Source organism: Squalius cephalus (assembly GCF_949319135.1).
Source record: "Squalius cephalus genome assembly, chromosome: 21".
In the NCBI taxonomy this organism is placed as follows: domain Eukaryota; kingdom Metazoa; phylum Chordata; class Actinopteri; order Cypriniformes; family Leuciscidae; genus Squalius; species Squalius cephalus.
The window spans coordinates 2275510-2300972 of record NC_137142.1 but is presented as its reverse complement, the minus strand read 5'-3'; the positions used below and the strand labels follow the sequence as shown (position 1 = coordinate 2300972).

Below are 25463 nucleotides of genomic sequence, written 5' to 3'. Positions count from 1 at the left end.
TTTTCACTAGATGTAATATAAATCTATGGTGTCTTCAGAATGTGTCTGTGAAATTTCAGCTCCAAATTCCCCCCAGATCATTTATTATAGCTTGTCAAATTTGCCCCTTTTTGGGTGTGAGGAAAAAATGCAAGTGTGTGTCCCTTTAAATGCAAATGAGCTTGAGCCCCGCCTCCATTAAGAAGAGGGCGGAGTCTTTACAAGAGCTTCAGAAACTATAACAGAACAGGCCAATCTCCCTCATCCAGAATCCCAGTATAACCAGTAGCGAGTGCAGCCTTACGGAGAGACTCAGGAAGAGCTTCTGAATGTTAGCGGAGACATTTCTGTAGTTGTTGTGGAGTTACACTGATCATCTCATCATCATGTTGAACTTCTCCACAAGTGTCCACAGTTCCTGAGGTGTTTATAAGACAGCGGTGACATGTTCTGGTCAATAGTGTTCAGTGCTCGTCTGTGCTCAACCACAGAACAGCTTCAGGCTCTGCTGGATCTTCATCACTGCGTTAGAACTGGTCTCTGTTGGCGCTTGTCGTGTGTGTAAACGTGCAGATTAAGGGCCGGTGATATTATAATAAGATCCTCTTCATACATCAGAAGGAGAGCGAAATCTGATCAGCTTAGCCTATTTTTTGACATGCTTGCAGGAAAGGCTCACCAGAACACAGTTACTGGGTTTCACTTTTCACGTTTTCTGTGTTGGTAGAAGCACAGGTGACCCGATTATAGCACTTAAACACGGAAAAGTCAGATTTTCATGATATGTCCCCTTTAAAGGAGAACTCCGGTCAATTTTAACATTGAGCTCATTTTTTTGTACATTTGGAGTGCTGTCAATACAGAGAACAATGACAAAAATCGGTGTTGCCTACACCGTGTTATCCTCTTTTTAAAATGTGCACCCTGTTGACTTCAATGGGGCAAGTTTTAAACCTGCTTTTAGCCTCTTAACATCCTTGATGTGTCATTACAAGTGCACAGCCATGTGAGTGATTCCTTCAGAGTGAACGTGGGTGAATCTGACTGCAGTAGATGTGAAAGATATGAATAAAAATGATGTTTATTCAGCCAGCGCACATACCTGTATTTACATCCTGTTTTCGGTCGAAGGCCATAGTAGTCGTTTGTCGAGTTCATGCGCATAGGTTTAGTACCTATGATCACGCGTATGAACTCGACAATCGATTACTATGGACTTCGACCGAAAACAGGATGTAAATACAGGTATTTGCGCTGGCTTAAATAACATCATTTTTATTCATATCTTGCACATCTACTGCAGTCAGATTCACCTGTGTTCACTCTGAAGGAATCACTCACATGACCTGTGCACTTGTAATGACACATCAAGGATGTTAAGAGGCTAAAAGCAGGTTTAGTACTTGCCCCATTGAAGTCAACAGGGTGCACATTTTAAAAAGAGGATAACACGGTGTAGGCAACACCGATTTTTGTCGTTGTTCTCTGTATTGACAGCACTCCAAATGTACAAAAAAATGAGCTCAATGTTAAAATTGACCGGAGTTCTCCTTTAAACACGGGAAAAGTCAGATTTTCATGATATGTCCCCTTTAAATGTCTACAAACAAAGCAGCAGCATCACATTTAGAGACACGGACACACTCCCATCATTACCTCTGTGCTCCTGACGCTGAATCTCAACGAAACACTCCCTTTTCTGCATCCAGCCAAGCAGTGTTGTTGTTTATAAACCGTTTAGTTCCAGTCCTTGATTCTGATTGGTCAATAGCTGTGTTTTATTCACGATAAAGACCGCTTAACCCAACAGTTCTGTGTATCACTGCGCAAAACCTCTAGCAACCACTCTTAGCAACGTAAACATATGTTCTCATTGATAAGCTTATAGAGTAGAGTAATGTGAGAGACTGAGTAAGCGAGTGTACCAACCAAGTTTCAGTCCTTTCAATATAAAAGTCTTTTCTACTGACTGACTGACTCATAAAGACAGTGTTTGCCGCCATCTAATGGTGAAATAATGTTTGTAACTTCCGCGGCTGTTCACCGTCAGGGACTATTTTTTCCAGCGGAAGGAAGGCTTTTAGTGATTTTACTTCATGAAAGTTGCATTGATGCATGTTTTTTGGCTTTAATATTTGTATTGTGTGGTAACCGTTTTATAAAAGCTATAGGTACGAGAGGCTAGTGCTGTATCGTGAATAAGTCGCGTCGTGCCTAACAAATCAGCCGTGACTTACTCACGATACAGCGCTAGCCTTGAGTACCGTAGTGCTAACCTGTGTCTGTGTGTGTGCTCAGCTGAAGCTGGTGAACCCGACCCAGTACCGCTTCGAGCACTTGGCCACACAGATGAAGTGGAGGCTTCAGGAGGGCCGAGGCGAGGCCGTGTATCAGATCGGCGTGGAGGACAACGGTCTGCTGGTGGGCCTGTCGGAGGAAGACATGAACGCCTCGCTCAAAACACTCCGCAGGATGGCTGAGAAGTGCGAGCGTAAACACACACACACACACACACACACACTGCATGACAATAAAATTGATTTTGTCTTATGAATATATCAAATGCTAGCTCTATTTATTCAATTCACATTTATTTGTATAGCGCTTTTCACAATACACATTTCAAAGCAGCTTTACAGAAAATGCATGAGTCCACAATTTACAATTTAGAGAGATTTGTTATCAGAGGTGACTAAATTATGGATTTCAGAAATGTACATATATAAAAAAATGTATTAGTTTAAACAATGTAATAATTTAATGCAGAAACAGTAAGCCCAATTGAAGTAATGAATACTTGTTTGTTAACAAATGATTATGACATTTAGGAAAATATAGCATCCTATTTGTGTGAATCTCGGTCATATTTTACTCCAAAACTCCAAGTCTGCACTATTTATGATAACATAAGGAAATAAAAAGGTCATTTAAAGGGATATTTCACCCTAAAATGAAAATCATTTACTCACCCTGGTGTTGTCGCCTCAATAAAAGAGAATTTTTACATTTCACGCTTGCGCTCGTCCATATAATGGCAGTGATATCACCGAATCATCTGATGTTACGGTCACCGTGATTTTGCCAAGTAAGACATGTTCCTGGATCAACATATTTTGTTGATCCTGGAATAACATTCCTGTCCCAAAATTTAGTCCTTACCCTATCCTCACCCCTAAACCTAACCCTACCCATAACTTTTCCCTAAAATCAGAGGGAAATGAGAGGTGAATAACAGTGATGTTGAAGCACCTCACCCTGGGTCTAAGCCTTAACTTGACATAAACTGTAAACTTGTCCCTCAAATCTGATTGGTTGATTGGAAAGTTGTTCCAAACATGTGGTACTTGGTGAAGTCACGTTCACCCTGATGTTACACGTGTCGTATATCCCACGTGTTCTGGGTTTAAAAAAGTGGAATTTAATGTTTTATTTAACAAGAATTGAGTAACTGCGCCACAGTTCACTCCGACTCGCCAAGAAAAACACACAAATTGTGAGAAATCAAGACTAAGAAAAATGTGACATGAAATCCAATACAATCCACTGACAACCGGAGGATTTCAACTCTCCAGGAAAGCACACGGGACACTTTTTGGGGATTTCGAGGCATTGGATTTCATATCGAGTTTTTATTTTAATTAAATACATTAAGTTTAATAAACCCCCAGAACACTTGGTATACACGACGCGTTCTTTGATACTTTTGCGCTTTAGCTGTGGTCGCGGTTCACTGCCATTATATGGACGAGCGTGAGCAGGACTTTTATTTTTTATTCTACTTTTATGGTCCATACATGAAAGAAAGGCCACAACACCAGGGTCAGTAAATAATGCCTTAATTGTCATTTTAGGGTGAACTATCCTTTTAAATGTATCTAATGAGGGTAGACTTTCATGACCTTGTTCCCACACAATCTTATAATGACAGCGATTCGGATCTATGTCTATTAAACCTTTGACGAGTACAATCATTCATGTATAGATATGCCACAGCTTCACACAGTATCATTATTTTTGACTTACAATAATTCATATTAATCACAGAAGTACTGGGATAAAAGTTTATTATTCGAATATAAAAACAGATGTCTGCGGTAGCGATCAAAATAGAGCAAATAACCTTTAAAAGTAACTTGATGCTTGAAATAAAGATTGTATCAGTTACGTCGTTACACCAGTAGGTGGCGACAAGTGACTGTTAAAAATCTATTTGTCATTAAATCATTCGAGATCCATTCAAAAACACCGATTTATCCAGTCATTGAATCATTCACTCAAACCAATACAATATATTGAATGATTCAGTGACTGGATAAATCGGTGTTTTTGTTATTCACATTTGTTATTCAAAGTTGAAATATTTTAAATGTACTAAATTACAACTTCATCATTACAAATGTGTAATTACAAAGTACATGGAATACAAGCTTCATTAGACATGCCATTAAAGTATATTGTAGATAACCATAAACGCTTGTCAGTACATTCAGCAGTGACGTTAACATATTAACAATAGAAGTATGAAATGACAAATAATAAGTGGGTTACTGCATTTTATATAAATTTAAATTATAATGCATTTTCATTTTATTGCACTTAACATGCAATTAAGTGTCCGAAAACATTACGTTCAGTCGGCACTTAAGTGTTATATTACTGTAATAAGCGATCTTTTTAAAAGCATGATAGTGTACTTCTCTCTGAAATGTTCTTGGCCTGTTGTGTGAGGATGAAGACGAGTGTAATGTTGTGTTGTGTGAGGATGAAGACGAGTGTAATGTTGTGTTGTGTGAGGATGAAGACGAGTGTAATGTTGTGTGAGGATGAAGACGAGTGTAATGTTGTGTTGTGTGAGGATGAAGACGAGTGTAATGTTGTGTGAGGATGAAGACGAGTGTAATGTTGTGTTTTGTGGTGTGTTCAGGGTGGGTGCAGACATCACAGTTCTCAGAGAGAGGGAGGTCGATTACGACTCTGACGAGACACACAGAATAGCCGAGGTCCTGGTCAGGAAAGTGCCCGATGATCAGCAGGTGTGTGTGTTTATTTGTGTTTGATTGTCTAAAGTGTGTGTAAAAGGATTAGTTCACCTCAGAATTAAAGTTTCCTGATGATTTGCTCTCCCCCACATCATCCAAGAAGTTCATGTCTGTCTTTCTTCAGTCTAAAAGAAGGTTTTTGAGGAAAGCACTCCAGGATGTTCCTCCATATAGTGTCTTCAATGGGGTCCAACGGGTCGAAGGTCCAGATGTGAGTTTCAGTGCAGCTTCAAAGTCTCGACACGATCCAGCCGAGGAATAAGAGTCTCATCTAGACAAACCAGCGGACATTTTAGAACTAAATAAACATTTATATACTTTTAACCACTAATGCTGGTCTTGCTGTGATGAGACACACATTACGTAATCAGGTTGAAAGGTCACGCGTGTTCCGGTTCAGAAATGTAGAGTAGGACTACATCTAATTTTCTCTCATCCGACATCGTTGTTTTACCTTTTATTCATTTTTTGTAAATGGCGTTTGTCTTAGTCTTTGAACGTTCGCTTTGTAAACACTGGGTCAGTTCTTCCGCCTACGTCACGCGTGACCTTTCAACCTGATTACGGTATAATGTGTGTCGCATCACAGCTAGTGCAAGACCAGCATTTGTGGTTAAATGTATATAAATGTCTATTTCTTTAGAAAATGGCCGATGGTTTGGCTAAGACTCGTAAAGACCCCTTTTTTTGTGGGCGGAGCTTAGGTGGAGGCGGAGCGATTCCCCTGGCCGCTTCACTAACACTAGTTAGCAAGTTTTGTTAGCTTGTTTAACAATGACTGGAGAAAATCTTAATGTGTAAGGTCACTCACTGTCCAGGGCCGCGATTGTTATTTGCAAAAGTAAATTTTAACGGGCGGAACCAGATTGGCGGACCCGTACACGCTCACTCAATGTTTGAAGGTTTTAAAGGGATTACCTCCGGTTGAGTGGCCTGACATCGACACCTGATAGAGAAACCGAGCATAAAGAGAAACTGAGGGCGTATTAATCTTTAGATGCCTATAACTGTGATGAATGGTCACGTACATGACTTGTGTGGTACGACCCGAAGTTCTGTCTAGCCAGCGCCAAGGCCAGAAGACGACCATGTAAAGAGTGACATTACAGTGCAATTTTAATGATGTGAATATTTTCTAGAAATAAAAATGCCAGAGACAGCAAATCATTTTTTAACTTTATGTATTTGATTATTCTTTCTTACCAGGTTCTTCAAAAAGTCTAGTCACAATCAATCACAACAATGTGTACAATCATAGTTGATTCACAATAGCTTAGAAAACATTACGTGATAAAATATCAAATTGGAGCCTGTACTCCATCTATTATTGCACCCAATAACACAACAGGATGACATTTTAAGCTCATTATCGTATCTGAATCAGTGCTGGTTTGTATTGGCCGCCTCCGCTGTGACGTAAATGAACGTCGGCGCAAAAAGGTCACATTTGGACCCGTTGGACCCCATTGAAGTCACTATATGGAGAAACATCCTGGAAAGTTTTCCACAAAAACCTTAATTTCTTTTCCACTGAAGAAAGACTTCATTAAATTTTAATTCTGAAGTGAACCACTCCTTTAATGGTGTTATTTGATGCGTCTCCAGTTCCTGGACCTGCGAGTGGCGGTGCTGGGAAACGTGGACTCGGGGAAGTCCACTTTGCTGGGTGTTCTCACACAGGGAGAGCTGGACAACGGGAGAGGGAGGGCGAGACTAAACCTCTTCAGACACCTTCACGAGATCCAGACCGGACGAACCTCCAGCATCAGCATCGAGATCTTGGGCTTCGACAGCAAAGGAGTGGTGGGTTCAACAATCTTAAAGCCATTTTAATTCAAAATGGCTTTGGAAAAACGGTCAGCTTGATTGACTGAGGAGCGTAACACTGTGACCACACGCAAATCAATGGAAATCAGAGTTAGTATGTCAAGTTGTGATGTTGCTTGGCAATTGTAAACAACTCAACTTTACACAATACTGCTTTCTGACAAGTTCACTCTTGCCTGGACTTGTTTGGGACGTGTCCCGATTTGTTACAACCAGCATATCAGTTGCATGAGTCAAAAATACTGTGTGAGCGTTTAAAAGGATGAGATGAACAACAGTAATAACGTGAATAAATGAAGTGTGTTTATACTATTCACATGAAACTTAAAACAACGCAATAAAACCAGAAAAGCTTCCACTTGCGTCATACCATAATAAACACTCCTTAAGTGTCGTCTTGTCAGTCCCGGTGTGAAAGCGTCCACCGGTGTGTATACAATCCACAGAAGTGATAGTCCGATAAAGTGTGGCTTTCTGGAAAGGAAAGTCCAAGTTTGTGACCCTCCTTTGACTGCCATGCTGCCTCCTTTATGCTGGTCTACTTCCTGTTTCCTGTCATGTGATCAGTCACATGACAGGCAGACCCAGTGTCATTTAAAGACATACACACATTAAAACAGATAAGAGGAATAAAATGGCTAAGACAACATGCACACCTATTAAAACTCCAGTATATGGAAAACTGTTGTAATATATTGAGCAGGGTAAATCATGTCACATGTGTCACCTAAAGTTCACCCTAAAAGGAAAACTCTCTCGTCAGTTTCTCACGCTCATGTCGTTTCAAACCCATGAGACAAATCAAGATAGGTTCTTGTCCCTCCATTGAATGTCCAGGTAACCAAACCTTAAAACATCTATAAAAAGCACATGGTAAACACTGAAGTGTCCCGTGTCAGAACACATCTCATTGGTTTTGCACGCTCAAGCCTCCTTGTTTTCCACATGTGATGCGCTCTATATGTGAATAAAAGGTAACACTTTACTTGATAGTCCACTTTAGACATTCTACTAACTATAAGTAACTTTGCAACTACATGTCAACTAGCAGTCTTTTGAGTATTAGTAGACTACCTATCAGTCTACTACAGTCTACTAATGAGAGTTTGCTGACATGTAGTTAGTAGAGTGTCTAAAGTGGACCATCAAAATTAAATCTGTTCAAAAAGCAATTGTGTTTTTAAAAGAATGAAACTGCTCGATTTATATGGATTAATTTTATGATGCCTTTTTAACCTTTTTAGACCTTTTAAAGTGCCCCTATTATGCCTTTTCGGATAATACCTTTCATGTAGTGTGTAATAAAGCTGCTTGTGAGTATAAAAGGTCTGAAAAGTGCAGATAAATGGAGTTTTTGTCTCCCAAAAGAAAGAAGTGATTCTGAACTGAAACGAGTCGTCAGTAATTCAGTCTCACTTCTACTAATTTGCATAATGCCAGCCTGTGGTCTTGATTGGCTGATCAGCGTCTCTTAGCTCCGCCCTCAAACACTGTAGTGTATCTGAGACTGGGAGAGTTTGGTTTGTGTTGTTCATGTCGAGAAGACGCTGTTTTCTGAGATTGATACGGTAAAACCCACGCCATCGTTACTGTTCATATCACTGTGATCAAGAGCTGAGATTCAGATATGATAATGAGCTTTTGCTTCTGACCAATCAGAGCAGAGCAGCTCTCAGAGAGGCGGGGTTTAGAGAGACTGAATCCTTGATGGAAGCGTTTCAGACACTGAGAGAAAAGAGCTGATGCTGACGTGGAGATTATTAATTAAAGTTAAATAAAGTGTTTTTGACCTCGAATACATGTAAACATATTGTAGGAGACTCTGAAACAACTTCACAAACCTTTAAAATAGCATAATTGGGGCATTTTAAGTTTTAAGGACTTTCAATGGAGGGACAGAAACCTCTCAGGTTTATTTATAAATATCCTAATTTGTCTTTTTAAGATGAACCAAAGTCTTATGCGTTTGGAACGACATGAGGGTGATGAAATGATGACAGGTTTTTGGTGGCACTTTGCATGATGCGTGTTGCTATGTCCTAATGTTATAGTGATTTTTATTGTATTTTATTTTGTTACTTTTTTTGACAATGTTGTGCTGCTCATCTTGGCCAGGCCACTCCTGTAAAGAGATTTTAATCTCAGAAAGTTGTATCTGGTTAAATAAAGGGCAAATAAAATTAAAATAATGATAAATACTAGCCTCTGGTGTCTTTCATCTAGGTGGTGAACTACAGCGAGTCCCGAACAGCAGAGGAGATTTGTGAGAGTGCCTCAAAAATGATCACCTTCATAGATCTGGCCGGCCACCACAAATATCTGAAGACCACCATCTTCGGCTTGACCAGCTACTGTCCAGACTTCGCCATGCTCGTCGTCAGTGCCAACACGGGCATCGGTGAGCTTTGCAGCACGCTTGGGGTTGCGTAACGCCTTATGCAATATTGGACTGCCGTTTGCTTTAACCTAGATTTGCTTTATCTAAGATTAGTGCCGGCCCTGATAAATGTCAAATCACGCAGGGCAAGTGACACAAATAAACCTCGTAATGTTTGGACACGTCAATCTTAAATCAGCTGTTCTCCTGGATACTCAATAATCCCAGCGTATGATCTTATGTAATGCCCTCTTCAGTGTCGCCCCCATTCCTTCTGTCCTCCACACCCCAAAATACCTCTGGTCCAGGACCAAGAGAAACCCGAGACGCGTCAGTCTGTCTGTGACTGCAGGCCACAGCGTCATTTAACTCTCAGCCCCTATAAAGTCGCCCTACAAGAATCTGAGCCATATCTCTAACCAAGTTGTGTTCCAAATTTCCACATTGTGTTCGAGGTTCCTGTGAGATTTTGTTTAAGCCACTGGGTGACAAACACACTCCATTGAAATGTTTTTTGACGTGTTCTCCTGTCACAAATCTTTTGGCACAAAATTGTTTATATCAGAAAGCAGTAGGCAAATATGAAACCTTGAGTCTCAGACCTTTCCAACTATGTGTTTTTGTTAAGTTTAGAGAAAGATTTGATTATAACATTTTGTAATATTTAAACCATGAAACAGGCGTCACGTAACAGCGTGTAGTAAAAAGCACGATGACGAAGGAGAATAGGAATAACGCTATTTAATGACAAAACTGAGATGGGGACAAAATAATGCCCTAATGAACACGAAGATTGGGAGATAAGATGATCAGGCGCTGTATTAAAGTCCTGCTTTTGACCAAACAGAAATTCGTACCTGCCGATAATTTAAAAATGGCAGATTACTGCTGATATATCGGTTGACTCCAACTTAAAGATTTTTAACCTGCTTTGTATTGCTAGAATGTCAGTAGTATATGTAAATGAACGATGTTTAGCCGTTCGCTGCGTTAACTGGGCCGATAAATTCACGTTTATTTGTCAGCAAAGGTCTTCGGCAGAGGGTTATTAACCAAACAGTTATTGTAAAGGTAGGTTTATCACTGAGAATCGTATCATACTACTATGTCTAAATGAAACGCTAAGGCTACAGCTCTCTTACCTGTACGCGACGGCGTTTTGCTTCGGCTGGAACTGATGGTTTTTCTCCTTCGTTTGGCCTAAAACACTGTGTTCATGACAAGCGGCAACCCTACGGTCTCTCTCGTGACTCCAACACGGAAGTGACTTAAACTGCAGTTCATCGACTGGCCACTAGAGACAGGCTCCAGAAGAGAGTCAATCCCATAGACCCCCATGTTAAAATGCCCAACTTTACAGCTGAAAAAAATATGTTTACCGCCTGGTACAAAAAGTGGTTTTGGTCTATATAGCTAATGTTGCCCTTCATGACGACTGTGAGGGGGGTGAATTTTTATATAACTCATCCGTTTAGATTATATTAAGCCTTAAAGTTCTGCATAATTAAGGGCGTGGCCACTTGAGTGACAGGTGGATTGCTGCTGATGTCACTACTTTTGTTTGTCTGCTGTCTGTAAGCGTCACGTCCATAGACTGTAAAAAAAGATGGACGACGCCCCTTCGCTCTCTTCCATTGATGAGAACTGAAGCCGCCAGAGTCCCGATATGGCGCTGACATATTGGAACTTGAGTCTGCGCAGTAGCGATCTCGGGACCAGACCTGCGCAGTAGTGAGCAGGAAGTAAAGCCGCGAAATCAACGCTCCGCCCTCACTCGCCTCAGGGAAAGTGCATTCTGCACACTTTTTTAAAAAATGATTGCAGTACGACAAGAGGCTTGTTAAAATAAAGTAAATACAATCTCCTCAGTCCTCCGAAGATCCCGAAAAAATGTCCGTTGGTGCTTCAGTGACTACTTCGCTCGGAGAACCTGTCAATCACAGCTGTCAATCATGACGTTACACCACCGCATCACGTAACTAACTAAAAACCAACTAATTTTTTAAACAGAGATAAAAACGTGATAAAAACGACAGCAAATGAAAGAAACCACCTTTGGAAAAAGATATTTGAAGTGTAATTTAATTGTTTAGTTGGTCTCACGTCCCGTTGAATAACACGGGGATGCGGGGCTTATGACCTATACTAGGACCAGTCACCGGGGGGCGATCGAGAGGTTTTGGCTTCACTTTTCAGGGTTAATCAGACTCGCTAATCCGACTCGCTGCACATCTTCGGCGTCCGGCTCCGCCCACTTTGGGCTTCAAAAATGCTCTTCAGAAACACTACGGGTGACGTCACGCACACTACGTCCATTGTTTTAAACAGTCTATGGTTTGTGATCATCCAGTTTGAAATGTTGACTACACACACAGAGGTTTCTCAGATTGTCCGTCGTGGCTTTCTCACTGTATTCACGATTCTTTGCAGCCTTAAGCCTCTGCTTACAACATACTGGATCCTTCACTAAAACCGAAAGTAACTCACGTTAAACATTTACTCTTTGAATTCTCGCACCCGGGAACAATGCCAGTCGACACTATTGTGACTAAAAAAGTTTGCTAAGAAGTATTTCCTACTAAAGCAGGACAGTGTTTGGCTAAATATAGTCAAATATAAATATAGTCAAAATAGCAGACTGGTGGGAGTGGCCTTGGACGCCAACATGCCCAGTGCATTATGGGTGTTGAAGTTTTCCTATCTATTTGGCAAAAGGAAAGACAACAGCCTTTTTCTCTGTTTCAAATTGTTTCTGCTTTTCTACTGTATAGGCAGCCAGACTTTACTGAAGTATTCCTTTGAAAGAGTGACGACAAGGCTTTGTAGTGCTATCCGAATACTGCGTTGTTTGAGCGGTTGGACAACATTGGCTCAACCAATGGCGTGAGTTATATATTTGGCAAAACAAGGGCAGATGTTCAAGAAAAAGGTTTGAAAATGGACATGGGTTACTTTGGCAATGCTAGTGCACAGAAATCAAACCTTTAAAGATAAATACTCTCAGATATTAGTGTTAAAGTCAGGGTGCATGCAGTCAGAAAAACAACACACCACAGGATACCAAATATACTTTACAGCAACATCATGTTCTGACTTTTAACGATGGAGAACACGGTGTTGCAGAATCTGTGTCCAGTTCCCGTTTTGCCCACCGTTTGGTTTCAAGTTCTGCAGTGTAGATCCATTCACACTGAAATCACATCAGCCCGAAACCTGCCGTGTTAAACATCAACAGTGTTCTGATTGGCTGTGTTTGTGTCACGTCATGGAGTATTTCCATATGCAAAGCAGTCCCATTTAGTTTTTAACAGTGATATTGTGCAAATTTCTTGCAAATGTGTGAGGTGTCTACAGGAGGTGTGCGCATGTTGTGATCCTGACGTATCTCTATGTTGTTTTGTTTGGTGGAAAGTAGCGTGTCAGAAATAGTAGAAGATATTTGAGCGAGTGGGTCATGCACGTCTTTCAAGGAGAACACGATACCCTGTGAGCAACGTGACACCAGAATGACCCTAAATGATGCAACGGCACACAGACGGTGGTGTACAGTGTCTGCTGGTACTCCCCGAGCTTGACTTTTCCATAAGCAAATCCATACAAACAGACCCGGCCAGTTCTCCAAACATTAACCTCAGATGACGGGTGAACTTTGGACAGATTTTACTGCGTGTGTGTGTGTGTGTGTGTGTGTGTGTGTGTGTGAGAGACAGCTGGACGTGACCTGCACTGCATATCTTCATGCTCTTGAGTGTGTGTGGATCAGCTGATGTGGGCTTGTCAAAACAAGAAATGCTTAAAGCTACACTGTGTAATTTTTTAAGTTGATTCTTAGCAAAAAACACTTTGTTCTTTCAAAATGATATGTGCTCATTAATGTGTAATTACTTCTACCAACTAATCAACTTGATTATTTTAATTATTAAAGGAGAACTCCGGTCAATTTTAACATTGAGCTCATTTTTTTGTACATTTGGAGTGCTGTCAATACAGAGAACAACGACAAAAATCGGTGTTGCCTACACCGTGTTATTCTATTTTTAAAATTTGCACCCTGTTGACTTCAATGGGGCAACATAACATCCTTGATGTGTCATTACAAGTGCACAGAAAATGTGAGTGATTCCTTCTGAGTGAACACGAGTGAGTCTGACTGCAGTAGATGTGAAAGATATGTATAAAAATGATGTTATTTAAGCCAGCGCAAATACCTTTTGTTTACATCCTGTTTTTCGGTTGAAGTCCAAATTAGTCGATTGCAGAGTTCACACGCATAGGTTTAATACCTATGATCACGCGCGTGAACTCGGCAATCGACTACTTTGGACTTCAACCGAAAAACAGGATGTAAACAAAAGGTATTTGCGCTGGCTTAAATAACATCATTTTTATACATATCTTTCAAATTTTAAAAATAGAATAACACGGTGTAGGCAACACCGATTTTTGTCGTTGTTCTCTGTATTGACAGCACTCCAAATGTACAAAAAAATGAGCTCAATGTTAAAATTGACCGGAGTTCTCCTTTAATTTTGTGAACCGTTACGCCCCTAGTAAAAGTATTCTCGTAAGCGTAGAATCTGCCATTTAAAATACATATGAGCGAGTCGCTTGAATGGCGGCAGCCATGTTGCGCCTCCATCTTGAAAATACATTAGCCAAAGAGGGACATACCTGGAAATTCAAGCTTCGCCTTTCGCGCTTTGACACTCAGTGGCACCGAGACGAATGCGAGAGGGAGATTACTCGCGACTGCTGGCAGATTTGAAATAATACGGCCACCGTAGGAGTTAAAACGCCCTCGGAATGGGAGGAGCTAGAAAGTAATATTCAGTTGGTAGTCATAAACAATTTCACCACTAGATGGGAGAAAATCCTACACGGTGTAGCTTTAATGAAGGCCTTTTCACATTCTCATGAGTGTTGCGTTGGCCTGAACCATCTTCACCATCAAACAGTTTAGCAAAAATAAACACGTAAGGTCCGAATTTTTCGTATGCGTATTCGTCCTCCTAAAAGTTCGTCAACCTTGCACACTGAGTCCGATGCGTATTAATTATTCTGTTGCGAAGAAATTCACACAACAATACAAAATGGAGTTTTCAAGCAGTGAGGATGATTGTGTTGCCCTCTCTCTTCTAAAAAAGAGGAAATATTGAGTCCATCAGATCCTGAGATTGCGTATAGAGGAAGGAGAGTTCGCTGCGGGATTATCCCGAGAGATTCAACGTTTAATTCAGGATGTCAGAGGCTCAGTTTGATGCTTTGCTAGAGATACTGGAGTCACATATTAAAAACAAGATCACCAATTGAGAAAACAGAGTCTTCTCGACATGAACAACACGAACCAAACTCTTCCAGTCTCAGATAAACTTCAGTGTTTGAGGGCGGAGCTAATAGACACTGTTCAGCCAATCAAGACCAGAGGCTGGCATTATGCAAATCAGTTACAACCCTATGCAGGTTCAGCATGAAATTACTGACGACTCGTTTCAGTTCAGAATCACTTCTTTCTTTTGGGAGACAAAAACTCCATTTATCTGCACTTTAACCTTTGAAACTTTGCAGAACTTTTATACTCACAAACAGCTTTATTACACACAACATAAAAGAGAATCCTCGAAAAGGCATAATGGGGGAATTTAAAGTACGTAAACTTAAAGTCCCCCTGTAGTCAATAATGTTATCCCTTAAAACTCATCTTTGATCACCAAAATGACAAATAAAAAAATAAAAACTCTTCATGCCTTAAAATATCTAGAATGTAACTCGACACCCTCGCCTCATTCAGTATGCGCGGTTCTATGAATATGCAAATGAGCCCCGCCTCCACTCACTCACTCAGCTCAGAGATCCACTGGTTGACGATCACACGTTGATCTGATTGGTTACAAGGTAGTTTGTGACGTCAGAAACACCAGTGATTTCAAAGCGTGTTTTTGAGACTGTCTTTGGTTCACTGCAGTTTTAAGGAGGAAATACTCAGCAATGCTGTCGACTTATGAATTTACTCATGGTTTGTCTTAAAGCAGATTAAAAACACCACATAGACACATAAACAACATTAAAAGCTTGAGTTTCACCAAAGGGGACTTTAAGACTTGGTTCCTTGTTTTCCGAAGCTCTTGTGTCATCCACGCTCTGTAAACGCCTCTGATGTTTGGCGTACCCTCTCGTTCTTCTCCTAGCGGGTACGACACGTGAGCACTTGGGTCTGGCCATGGCGCTGAAGGTGCCGATCTTCATTGTCGTGAGTAAAGTGGACCTGTGCGCCAAGGGCACCGTGGAGCGAACGGTGCGACAGCTGGAGCGGATCCTCAAGCAGCCCGGCTGCAACAAGGTGCCCATGCTAGTGTCCTCGACCGACGACGCCGTCACTGCCGCGCAGAAGTTCGCTCAGTCCCCGAGGTACATATAAACACAGTTACACCACAGCAAAGCTTGACTAAAGGGGCTTTCGCTCCGGGTAGTCCTAGGTACTAGCCTCCAGGGTGTTTCCCAGAGAACTAATGGTTCCTTTAGGAACGTTTTCCTGGTTGCGTTCGCACCGCCAGTAGGAACTCTGAAGTGACGTGAGACGCGCTTCTTGTTGTGACTTTTATTTTGACGGCGCTGAGAACGACTGAACATACTCTCCGTGTTCATTAGTGTACGATCTGTCTAACACTCCTGTCTGATATGTTATTAGATAGAACTGTTATACATAGAAAGTAGACCGTAATGAAAAGGTATTAGCGTGTGTCGTGTGGTTGATGTCCAGTGTTGCTGTGCAGAAATACATAATCATGTTTCTCTTGGTCTCCTCGAGGTTGTGTTGGGTTTTCTCCTCAGCGTAAAGGTCAAGAGTTCAATCTATCAGTTTTCCATGTTCATAGAGTTAGTTTCTGGAGTAAATATATAGGCTATACTCTGTGTTTAAACAGCTTTTTAAAAATGCTCAGTCCCCGAGGAACACATAAACCCACAGTAACAGCAAAGCTTGACTATAGAGGCTTGCGCTCTGGAGGAACCTTTACATTTTCTGATTGGTGTTTTCGATGTAAACTCCCTTTATCATTTGTTTTGCCGTCTTGTTTTTGGGATATTTATCCAGTTGTACAGCACAATGGTCAACTTCTGTTGCTTTTATTGTGCTCGATTGATTGAAGTTGATTGATTGATAGAACCTTTTGATTGAGTGGAAGTTCCCGGATTTTGGCGTGTTCGCACCGCAGGAACTAGGAACGATTTTAATTGTAGGAACTCCTTTGGAGGAACTAATTTACTTCTACTTCAGAGTCGGGTCTAAACCAGCGCTATAAGATCTACAGTGACGTTAGTGTTCACTGATTGGCCGAACGCTCTTGAAACACCAGCACCCGCCATTTAAAAAAAGGCTGTTTAAACACAGATTATAGCCTATATATTTACTCCAGAAACTAACTATGGACATGGAAAACTGATAGATGGACCTCTTATCCTTTACGCTGAGGAGAAAACCCAACACAACCTCGAGGAGACCAAGAGAAACATGATTATGTATTTCTGCACAGCAACACTGGACATCAACCACACGGCATACGCTAATACCCTTTCATTACGGTCTACTTTCTATGTATAACAGTTCTATCTAATAACATATCAGACAGGAGTGTTAGACAGATCGTACACTAATGAACACGGAGAGTATGTTCAGTCGTTCTCAGCGCCGTCAAAATAAAAGTCACAACAACAAGCGCGTCTCACGTCACTTCAGAGTTCCTACTGGCGGTGCGAACGCAACCAGGAAAACGTTCCTAAAGGAACCATTAGTTCTCAGGGAAACACCCTGAAGGCTAGTACCTAGAACTACCCGGAGCGAAAGCCCCTTTAGAGAATGACAAACCTAGCTTTTCAATCATAAATATGAAAGAAGAACATGGCTTTAAAGTCTGTTGTCTTCCCAGCATCACCCCCATCTTCACCCTGTCCAGCGTATCGGGGGAGAGTCTCGATGTGTTGAAGGTCTTCCTTAATATTCTACCTCCCCTCAGCAACAGCAAGGAGCAGGAGGAGCTCATGCAGCAGCTCACTGAGTTTCAGGTACAGCTTTACACCTAATAACAGCTCAGATGTCCTCGCTGATGCTGGGATTTTATCCTGAAAAATTGTCATCATTCCACACCTGTATGACTGACTTCTGTTGAACACAAGGACATCTTGTGCAGAGACATCGATTTTTTTTACCAAAACATTAAAAACCAATATGAAAGTTTTTATTTTACCGAAAACAAAAAAAGGGCAAAAATAGTTAGTCAGATTTAATGATCTACACTCAAATACAAACTTGTATACAAGTTAAATAAAAAAAATGTAAATTGAGCACAAGCATTTTATATTAACTTTTTGAATTATATAATTATGTTTCTACTCCAATTTTTGGAAATATACACAAAGTGGTGACTGTAATAATAACTTATTTTCAAGACATTTATTCATTTATTTTAATTTATTCAGACACACATTAACCCCTTAACTGTCAACTGTTTGAGAATAGACGTGAAAATGCACTATCGAAACTTTGTAATTCTAGAATGCTTTGGAATATAGACCTGGTCTTATTTTAACGAAGACACTCAGCAGATCATCGCTGAAGTGAAAGCACTTCAAAAAAAGTTGATGTCACAAAGATTGAAGATTTTGTTTAGGTGTAATACCACAAATAGCCACTGGGTGACACATACACTCCATTGAATTTTTTTTTTTTTTTTACATTCTCCTGCAACAAATTAGTAAATGTATGTCCAAATATCACTTATATCACAAAATATGGAACCTTGAGACTCAGATCTTTCCGTCGATATGTTTTTTTCAAGATTAGAAAAGGTTTTGATTATAAAGTAGTTAAAATAACTTATAATATGAAACCTGACGACGCCCAGTAGGGGAGGAGGCCGCTAAAAGAAATTAGAATTTTGATCCAAAATTAAAAGGGTTTTCACAGGATGAATTTTGAGTTTGTAAGCTTTCAAATAATACCTTATTTATGATGATTACTAAAATATGTGACATGAAAAAAGGTGATTAAAAAAAGAGCGCTAAGCGGGACGATGACAGTTAAGGGGTTAAAAAAACGGGTTAAGTAAAATAAATATATGCACTATATTACATATTCATTAAATCGGAACGCTCCTCTCTAGAGTTATTTTTCTAACTAAATATTGAGTTAATGGACACGGAATGTTTTTTTTCTGAGGTGAATGTGACATTATTGTTCTCCAGCTGTTTTATTGACGGTTGAAACACTGATTGATGGATTACATGACATGAGACATGATTGATTTCAGTAAATTGTTCTGTATCTTTCAGCATTCCTCCTGATGTTCATTGATGTTTATCTGCTGCTGTAACTAGTAGTAAAGAGGAAGAGATGATCGGTTCTACAGCGATCTGTCACACACATTAAAGACACACAAACAGTTATTGGTTGAAATTAAAATGGACAGAACTTAAAAGCTCAGATTTATTTAATATCAAAGTAACAAAGCTTGTAGCTATTATTGGATGGCATGCGCTACAAATAATGATGAAGATCAATTAAAAATCCACACAGCTGTTGTAGTTTATCAACAGATTCTGACAGTCAAAACGTGACATTGGAGAAGCACTATTTCAGTCGATGACTTTTTATTTTGTTGGCCAAAACTGAAATTTCATTGTATTCTCTGACTATATAGAGATATTTAACTCAGCAGACAGACAGATGGAGTGTAACTCTTTGATGAATGTGTGTGTGTGTGTGTGTGTTGTGATGCTGTAGATTGATGAGATCTATACCGTGCCAGATGTGGGGACAGTAGTTGGTGGGACTCTTTACAGGTACGTCCTCTTCTCTCCTCTGTTGACTGTGGTGTCCGAACACACACCGTTCGTGTCTAATGATCAGTGTTGGGGAAAGTTATGTTGAAAAGTAATGCATTACAATATTGTGTTACTCCCTTAAAAAGTAACTAATTGCGTTACTTAGTTACCTTTTTAGTAAAGTTATACATTACGTTACTTTTGCGTTACTTTTTTTGCACCTGGGCTGGGCTTGTTTTTTTATAACAAAAAAGTTATATTTTTGGGCAAATGTAAAGACCCTTTTACACCGAAAGGGAAATAATAAGCCACAGGCTGAAGGAAATGCAAATTCACGCATGTAGACTAGAGGTAGAGTACAGTAGTTTATAGTAGAGGTAAAGTACAGTAGAGCTGGAGTACAGTAGTGTACAGTAGAGCTAGAGTACAGTAGTGCACAGTAGAGCTGGAGTACAGTAGTGTACAGTAGAGCTAGAGTACAGTAGTGCACAGTAGAGGCAGAGTACAGTGGTGTACAGTAGAGGCAGAGTACAGTAGTGTACAGTAGAGGCAGAGTACAGTAGAGGTAGAGTACAGTAGAGTACAGTAGAGTCAGAGTACGGTAGAGGTAGTGCACAGTAGAGGTAGTGCACAGTAGAGCTAGAGTACAGTAATGGACAGTAGAGGCAGAGTACAGTAGTGTACAGTAGAGGCAGAGTACAGTAGAGGCAGAGTACAGTAGAGGCAGAGTACAGTAGAGGTAGAGTACAGTAGATGTAGAGTACAGTAGAGGCAGAGTACAGTAGTGTACAGTAGAGGCAGAGTACAGTAGAGTACAGTAGAGGTAGAGTACAGTAGAGTACAGTAGAGTCAGAGTACGGTAGAGGTAGTGCACAGTAGAGGTAGTGCACAGTAGAGCTAGAGTACAGTAATGGACAGTAGAGGTAGAGTACAGTAGAGGTAGTGCACAGTAGAGGTAGAGTACAGTAGAGGTAGAGTACAGTAGAGGTAGAGTACAGTAGAGTACAGTAGATGTAGAGTACAGTAGAGGTAGAGTACAGTAGTGTACAGTAGAGGCAGAGTACAGTAGAGTACAGTAGAGGTAGAGTACAGTAGAGTACAGTAGAGTCAGAGTACGGTAGAGGTAGTGCACAGTAGAGCTAGAGTACAGTAATGGACAGTAGAGGTAGAGTACAGTAGAGTATAGTAGTGTTCAGTAGAGGTAGAGTACAGTGGTGTACAGTAGAGGTAGAGTACAGTAGAGTATAGTAGTGTTCAGTAGAGGTAGAGTACAGTAATGGACAGTAGAGCTAGAGTACAGTAGAGTATAGTAGTGTTCAGTAGAGGTAGAGTACAGTGGTGTACAGTAGAGGTAGAGTACAGTAGAGTACAGTAGAGGTAGTGCACAGTAGAGGTAGTGCACAGTAGAGGTAGAGTACAGTAGAGGTAGAGTACAGTAGAGGTAGAGTACAGTAGAGTACAGTAGAGGTAGAGTACAGTAGTGTATAGTAGAGGTAGAGTACTGTATTGTACAGTAAAATACAGTAGAGGTAGAGTACAGTAGAGTACAGTAGTGTACAGTAGAGGTAGAGTACAGTAGAGGTAGAGTACAGTAGTGTACAGTAGAGGTAGAGTACAGTAGAGTACAGTAGAGGTAGAGTACAGTAGAGTACAGTAGAGTCAGAGTACAGTAGAGGTAGAGTACAGTAGTGTACAGTAGAGGCAGAGTACAGTAGTGTACAGTAGAGGTAGAGTACAGTAGAGTACAGTAGAGTCAGAGTACGGTAGAGGTAGTGCACAGTAGAGCTAGAGTACAGTAATGGACAGTAGAGGTAGAGTACAGTAGAGTATAGTAGTGTTCAGTAGAGGTAGAGTACAGTGGTGTACAGTAGAGGTAGAGTACAGTAGAGTATAGTAGTGTTCAGTAGAGGTAGAGTACAGTAATGGACAGTAGAGCTAGAGTACAGTAGAGTATAGTAGTGTTCAGTAGAGGTAGAGTACAGTGGTGTACAGTAGAGGTAGAGTACAGTAGAGTACAGTAGAGGTAGTGCACAGTAGAGGTAGTGCACAGTAGAGGTAGAGTACAGTAGAGGTAGAGTACAGTAGAGGTAGAGTACAGTAGAGGTAGAGTACAGTAGAGTACAGTAGAGGTAGAGTACAGTAGTGTATAGTAGAGGTAGAGTACTGTATTGTACAGTAAAATACAGTAGAGGTAGAGTACAGTAGAGGTAGAGTACAGTAGTGTACAGTAGAGGTAGAGTACAGTAGAGGTAGAGTACAGTAGTGTACAGTAGAGGTAGAGTACAGTAGTGTACAGTAGAGGTAGAGTACTGTATTGTACAGTAAAATACAGTAGATGTGGAGTACAGTAGAGGTAGAGTGCAGTAAAATACAGTAGATGTGGAGTACAGTAGAGGTAGAGTACAGTAGTGTATAGTAGAGGTAGAGTACTGTATTGTACAGTAAAATACAGTAGAGGTAGAGTACAGTAGAGTACAGTAGAGGTAGAGTACAGTAGTGCACAGTAGAGGTGGAGTACAGTAGAGGTGGAGTACAGTAGAGGTGGAGTACAGTAGAGGTGGAGTACAGTAGAGGTAGAGTACAGTAGAGGTAGAGTACAGTAGAGTACAGTAGTGCACAGTTGAGGTGGAGTACAGTTAAGGTGGAGTACAGTAGAGGTAGAGTACAGTAGAGGTAGAGTACAGTAGAGGTAGAGTACAGTAGAGGTAGAGTACAGCAGTGCACAGTAGAGGTAGTGCACAGTGGAGGTGGAGTACAGTAGAGGTGGAGTACAGTAGAGGTAGTGCACAGTAGAGGTAGTGCACAGTAGAGGTAGAGTACAGTAGAGGTAGAGTACAGTAGAGTACAGTAGAGGTAGAGTACAGTAGAGTACAGTAGAGGTAGAGTACAGTAGTGTATAGTAGAGGTAGAGTACTGTATTGTACAGTAAAATACAGTAGAGGTAGAGTACAGTAGAGGTAGAGTACAGTAGTGTACAGTAGAGGTACAGTACAGTAGAGGTAGAGTACAGTAGTGTACAGTAGAGGTACAGTACAGTAGAGAACAGTAGAGGTAGAGTACTGTATTGTACAGTAAAATACAGTAGATGTGGAGTACAGTCGAGGTAGAGTGCAGTAAAATACAGTAGATGTAGAGTACAGTAGAGGTAGAGTACAGTAGTGTATAGTAGAGGTAGAGTACTGTATTGTACAGTAAAATACAGTAGAGGTAGAGTACAGTAGTGTACAGTAGAGGTAGAGTACAGTAGAGGTAGAGTACAGTAGTGTACAGTAGAGGTAGAGTACAGTAGAGTACAGTAGAGGCTCAAACAAACCTTTCAGCTGCTGTTATTCTGGATAACAGAAGAATAGATGCAGGAGAAGAAAGTTTAACACTTTACCAATAAAAACAAAAAAATCTATAGTAATTTTTACTAATGGTTTAACTGAATCATCGAAGGTCAGAAGCAAGTACATTGGTCAGTAAAGTGAGATTAAATGCATAAAAATGTATATTCTTTGCATAGTATTCTGATTCTGCTTTTCACTGATTTTATTCATTTTGAGGAATATTGAATCTTTTTTTGCGCAAGTGAGATGAGTAAATGCTTAAATTTAGTCTAGAACTACAATAACATCATGTTTAAACACAACGCCTCTGCACTTTGATGGGGACAGGAGAGCTGTCAGTCAATAAATGGGAAAACAAAGTAATGCATTACTTTACTAGTTACTTGAAAACATAATCTCATTACATAACTCAAGTTCTTGTTATGAGTTACCGCCAACACTGCTAATGTGTGTGTGTGTGTGTGTGTGTGTGTGTGTGTGTGTGTGTGTGTGTGTGTGTGTGTGCAGTGGGATCTGCCGCGAGGGGGAGCAGCTGGTGGTCGGACCCACGGATGACGGGGAGTTTCGGGAGCTGGCGGTCCTCAGTATCCAGAGGAATCGCTCCGGGTGTCGGGTCCTCAGAGCGGGACAGGCCGCTACTCTGGCACTCGGAGATTTCGACCGCTCGTTGTTACGAAAGGTGAGCATTTCTATTGGTGGATGCAGAAGATACCTGAGTCTGAATCTGAGCTGTTACACTAGGGGTGGATTGCACCAGGAACTATTAAAGGATCAGTTCACTTCAGAATTAAAATGTCCTGATGATTTACTCTCTCCCACGTCATCCAAGATGTTCATGAAGGTTTTTGAGGAAATCACTCCAGGATGTTTCTCCATATAGTGTCTTCAATGGGGTCCAACGGGTTGAAGGTCCAGATGTGAGTTTCAGTGCAGCTTCAAAGTCTCGACACGATCCAGCCGAGGAATAAGAGTCTTATCTAGACAAACCAGCGGACATTTTAGAACAAAATAAACATTTATATACTTTTAACCACAAATGCTCGTCTTGCATTAGCTGTGATGCGCCACACATTACGTAATCAGGTTGAAAGGTCAAGCATGACATAGGCGGAAGAACAGACCCAGTGTTTACTAAGCCAACGTGCAAAGACTAAACCAAACGGCATTTACCAAGAAAAAAATAAACAATGGTAAAACAATGATTTCGGACAATTTTGAAGTTGGATGAGAAAATGAGATGAATGAGTTTTTCGCCCAAATGTACATTTCTGAACCGGAACACGCGTGACCTTTCAACCTGATGACGTAATGTGTGTCTCATCACAGCAAGTGCAAGACGAGCATTTGTGGTTAAAAGTATATAAATGTTTATTTTTGTTATAAAATGTCCGCTGGTTTGTCTAGATAAGACTCTTATTCCTCGGCTGGATCGTGTCGAGACTTTGAAGCTGCACTGAAACTCACATCTGGACCTTCAACTGGTTGGACCCCATTGAAGACACTATATGGAGGAACATCCTGGAGTGTTTTCCTCAAAATCCTTCATTTCTTTTCCACTGAAGAAAGAAAGACATGAACATCTTGGATGACGTGGGGGAGAGTAAATTAGCAGGAAATTTTCATTCTGAAGTGAACTAATTCTTTAAAGAGGACTTATTCTGCTCTTTTAAAGTCTTGATGTTGTTTTTGGGCTCTACTAGAACAGGTTTTCATGCTTGAATCTAAAAAAAAAAAAAAAAAAACATATTCTCCATTGTTGCAGCTCGTCTCTTCCCAGTCTGTCAATTTAACTCAAGCTGTGTTGCACCACTTTATTTATCATTAACACAATCAGGGATTCAATTAACAAATGTAATCCCTGATTGTAAAACCCTAATTAACAAATCAGAGATTAAAATTCTAATCTGCAATTAAACCTTTATCTAAGGATTCATTATTATAATTAAACATCATAAAGTTCCATTTTCGATTGACTACCAGAAATTCTCTCTCTGGCACAAAGAGATCGTAAAAATAAAGGGATGATCAAGCGCTTTTATTTTCAAGTTTATTTGTAATAAACTTTTCTGAGAGCTGAAGCCACTCCTAGTGTCTGTTTTTGTTTTAGTCAGCAACATTTTAACTGTAGGTGATCTATTTTTATTATTATTATTGAAACCTCTTCACCTGCACATTTGAAGTTAATCCATAATTGAGATTTAAAGTAATGGAGTAGCAGGATTAAAGTCATTCCATCTTAAATGTACATTAAAACTAGGATCAAACTCATGATTTAAATGTAAGTGCACATTTTCAAAGTCTGCATACTTTTGAAACCAGAACAAATGTGGGCGGGGCTTGATTGTGTCCGTTGGGAGTTGATTGGATGGTTGTGGTTTGCTATTGTGAGTGACAGGTTGCCCCGCCCACATCATCAGAGAAGAGAAATTCAAACAAATTTTGAAGTTTGGTGCAACAGAATTATTAGACAAACCTTGATTTAATCTAGGTTTAAGCATAGGATGATTGTGTAAGTTTTACACGAGTTCAGTGTTGGAGCCGGTGTAAGTTGTTTGTTCTCCGGCAGGGAATGGTGATGGTTAGTCCCGAGATGAACCCCGATATCTGCTGGCGCTTTGAGGCAGAGATCGTTTTACTCTTCCATGCCAAAACTTTCCACAAGGGCTTCCAGGTGACTGTCCATGTGGGCAACGTCAGACAGACGGCCACAGTCGAGGCTCTGCAAGGAAAGGTGAGTAGTTTTTATCCGTCTGTCTGACAGATAGTTAGATAAACACTTAAAGTCTCCCTGTAGTCAATCATTTTATCCCTTAAAACTCATCTTTGATCACCAAAATTACATATTTAAGCGTTTTTTCCTTGAAACAAATTTCTTCATGCCTTAAAATATCTTGAATGTAACTCAACAACCTTGCCTCATTTAGTATGCGCAGTTCATATCCACAATAAACCTCTAGAAAATTAGCAATCTCAATCACGGTTACTCACATGACGTTTATTTTTTTAAAGCCTTGCCATTTTAAGCATTTGAGCAATTTTAAACTCAGAAATGCGAGAAATTGCGTTATTGAGTTATAATCTATGGAAGCTTGTTTC

The 25463-nt window shown here is 40.4% G+C and overlaps 1 protein-coding gene across 2 annotated transcripts in view; it reads left to right on the top strand.

Moving 5' to 3' along the window:
- Positions 1–25463, top strand: part of gtpbp2a (GTP binding protein 2a) — a 33053-nt gene that overhangs the window by 1873 nt on the left and 5717 nt on the right. The window contains exons 1-10 of one of the 2 annotated variants that reach the window (XM_079855511.1): positions 252–432; positions 2278–2462; positions 4904–5012; positions 6624–6821; positions 9069–9243; positions 15408–15627; positions 17145–17280; positions 18998–19056; positions 22875–23046; positions 24934–25098. In XM_079855511.1, the coding sequence (XP_079711637.1) occupies positions 2329–2462; positions 4904–5012; positions 6624–6821; positions 9069–9243; positions 15408–15627; positions 17145–17280; positions 18998–19056; positions 22875–23046; positions 24934–25098 (1368 nt within the window). In that variant the 5' untranslated portion in view covers positions 252–432; positions 2278–2328. Of the gene's footprint in view, positions 1–251; positions 433–2277; positions 2463–4903; positions 5013–6623; positions 6822–9068; positions 9244–15407; positions 15628–17144; positions 17281–18997; positions 19057–22874; positions 23047–24933; positions 25099–25463 lie in introns of those variants that run through there. The other variant, XM_079855510.1, reaches the window with a different exon arrangement.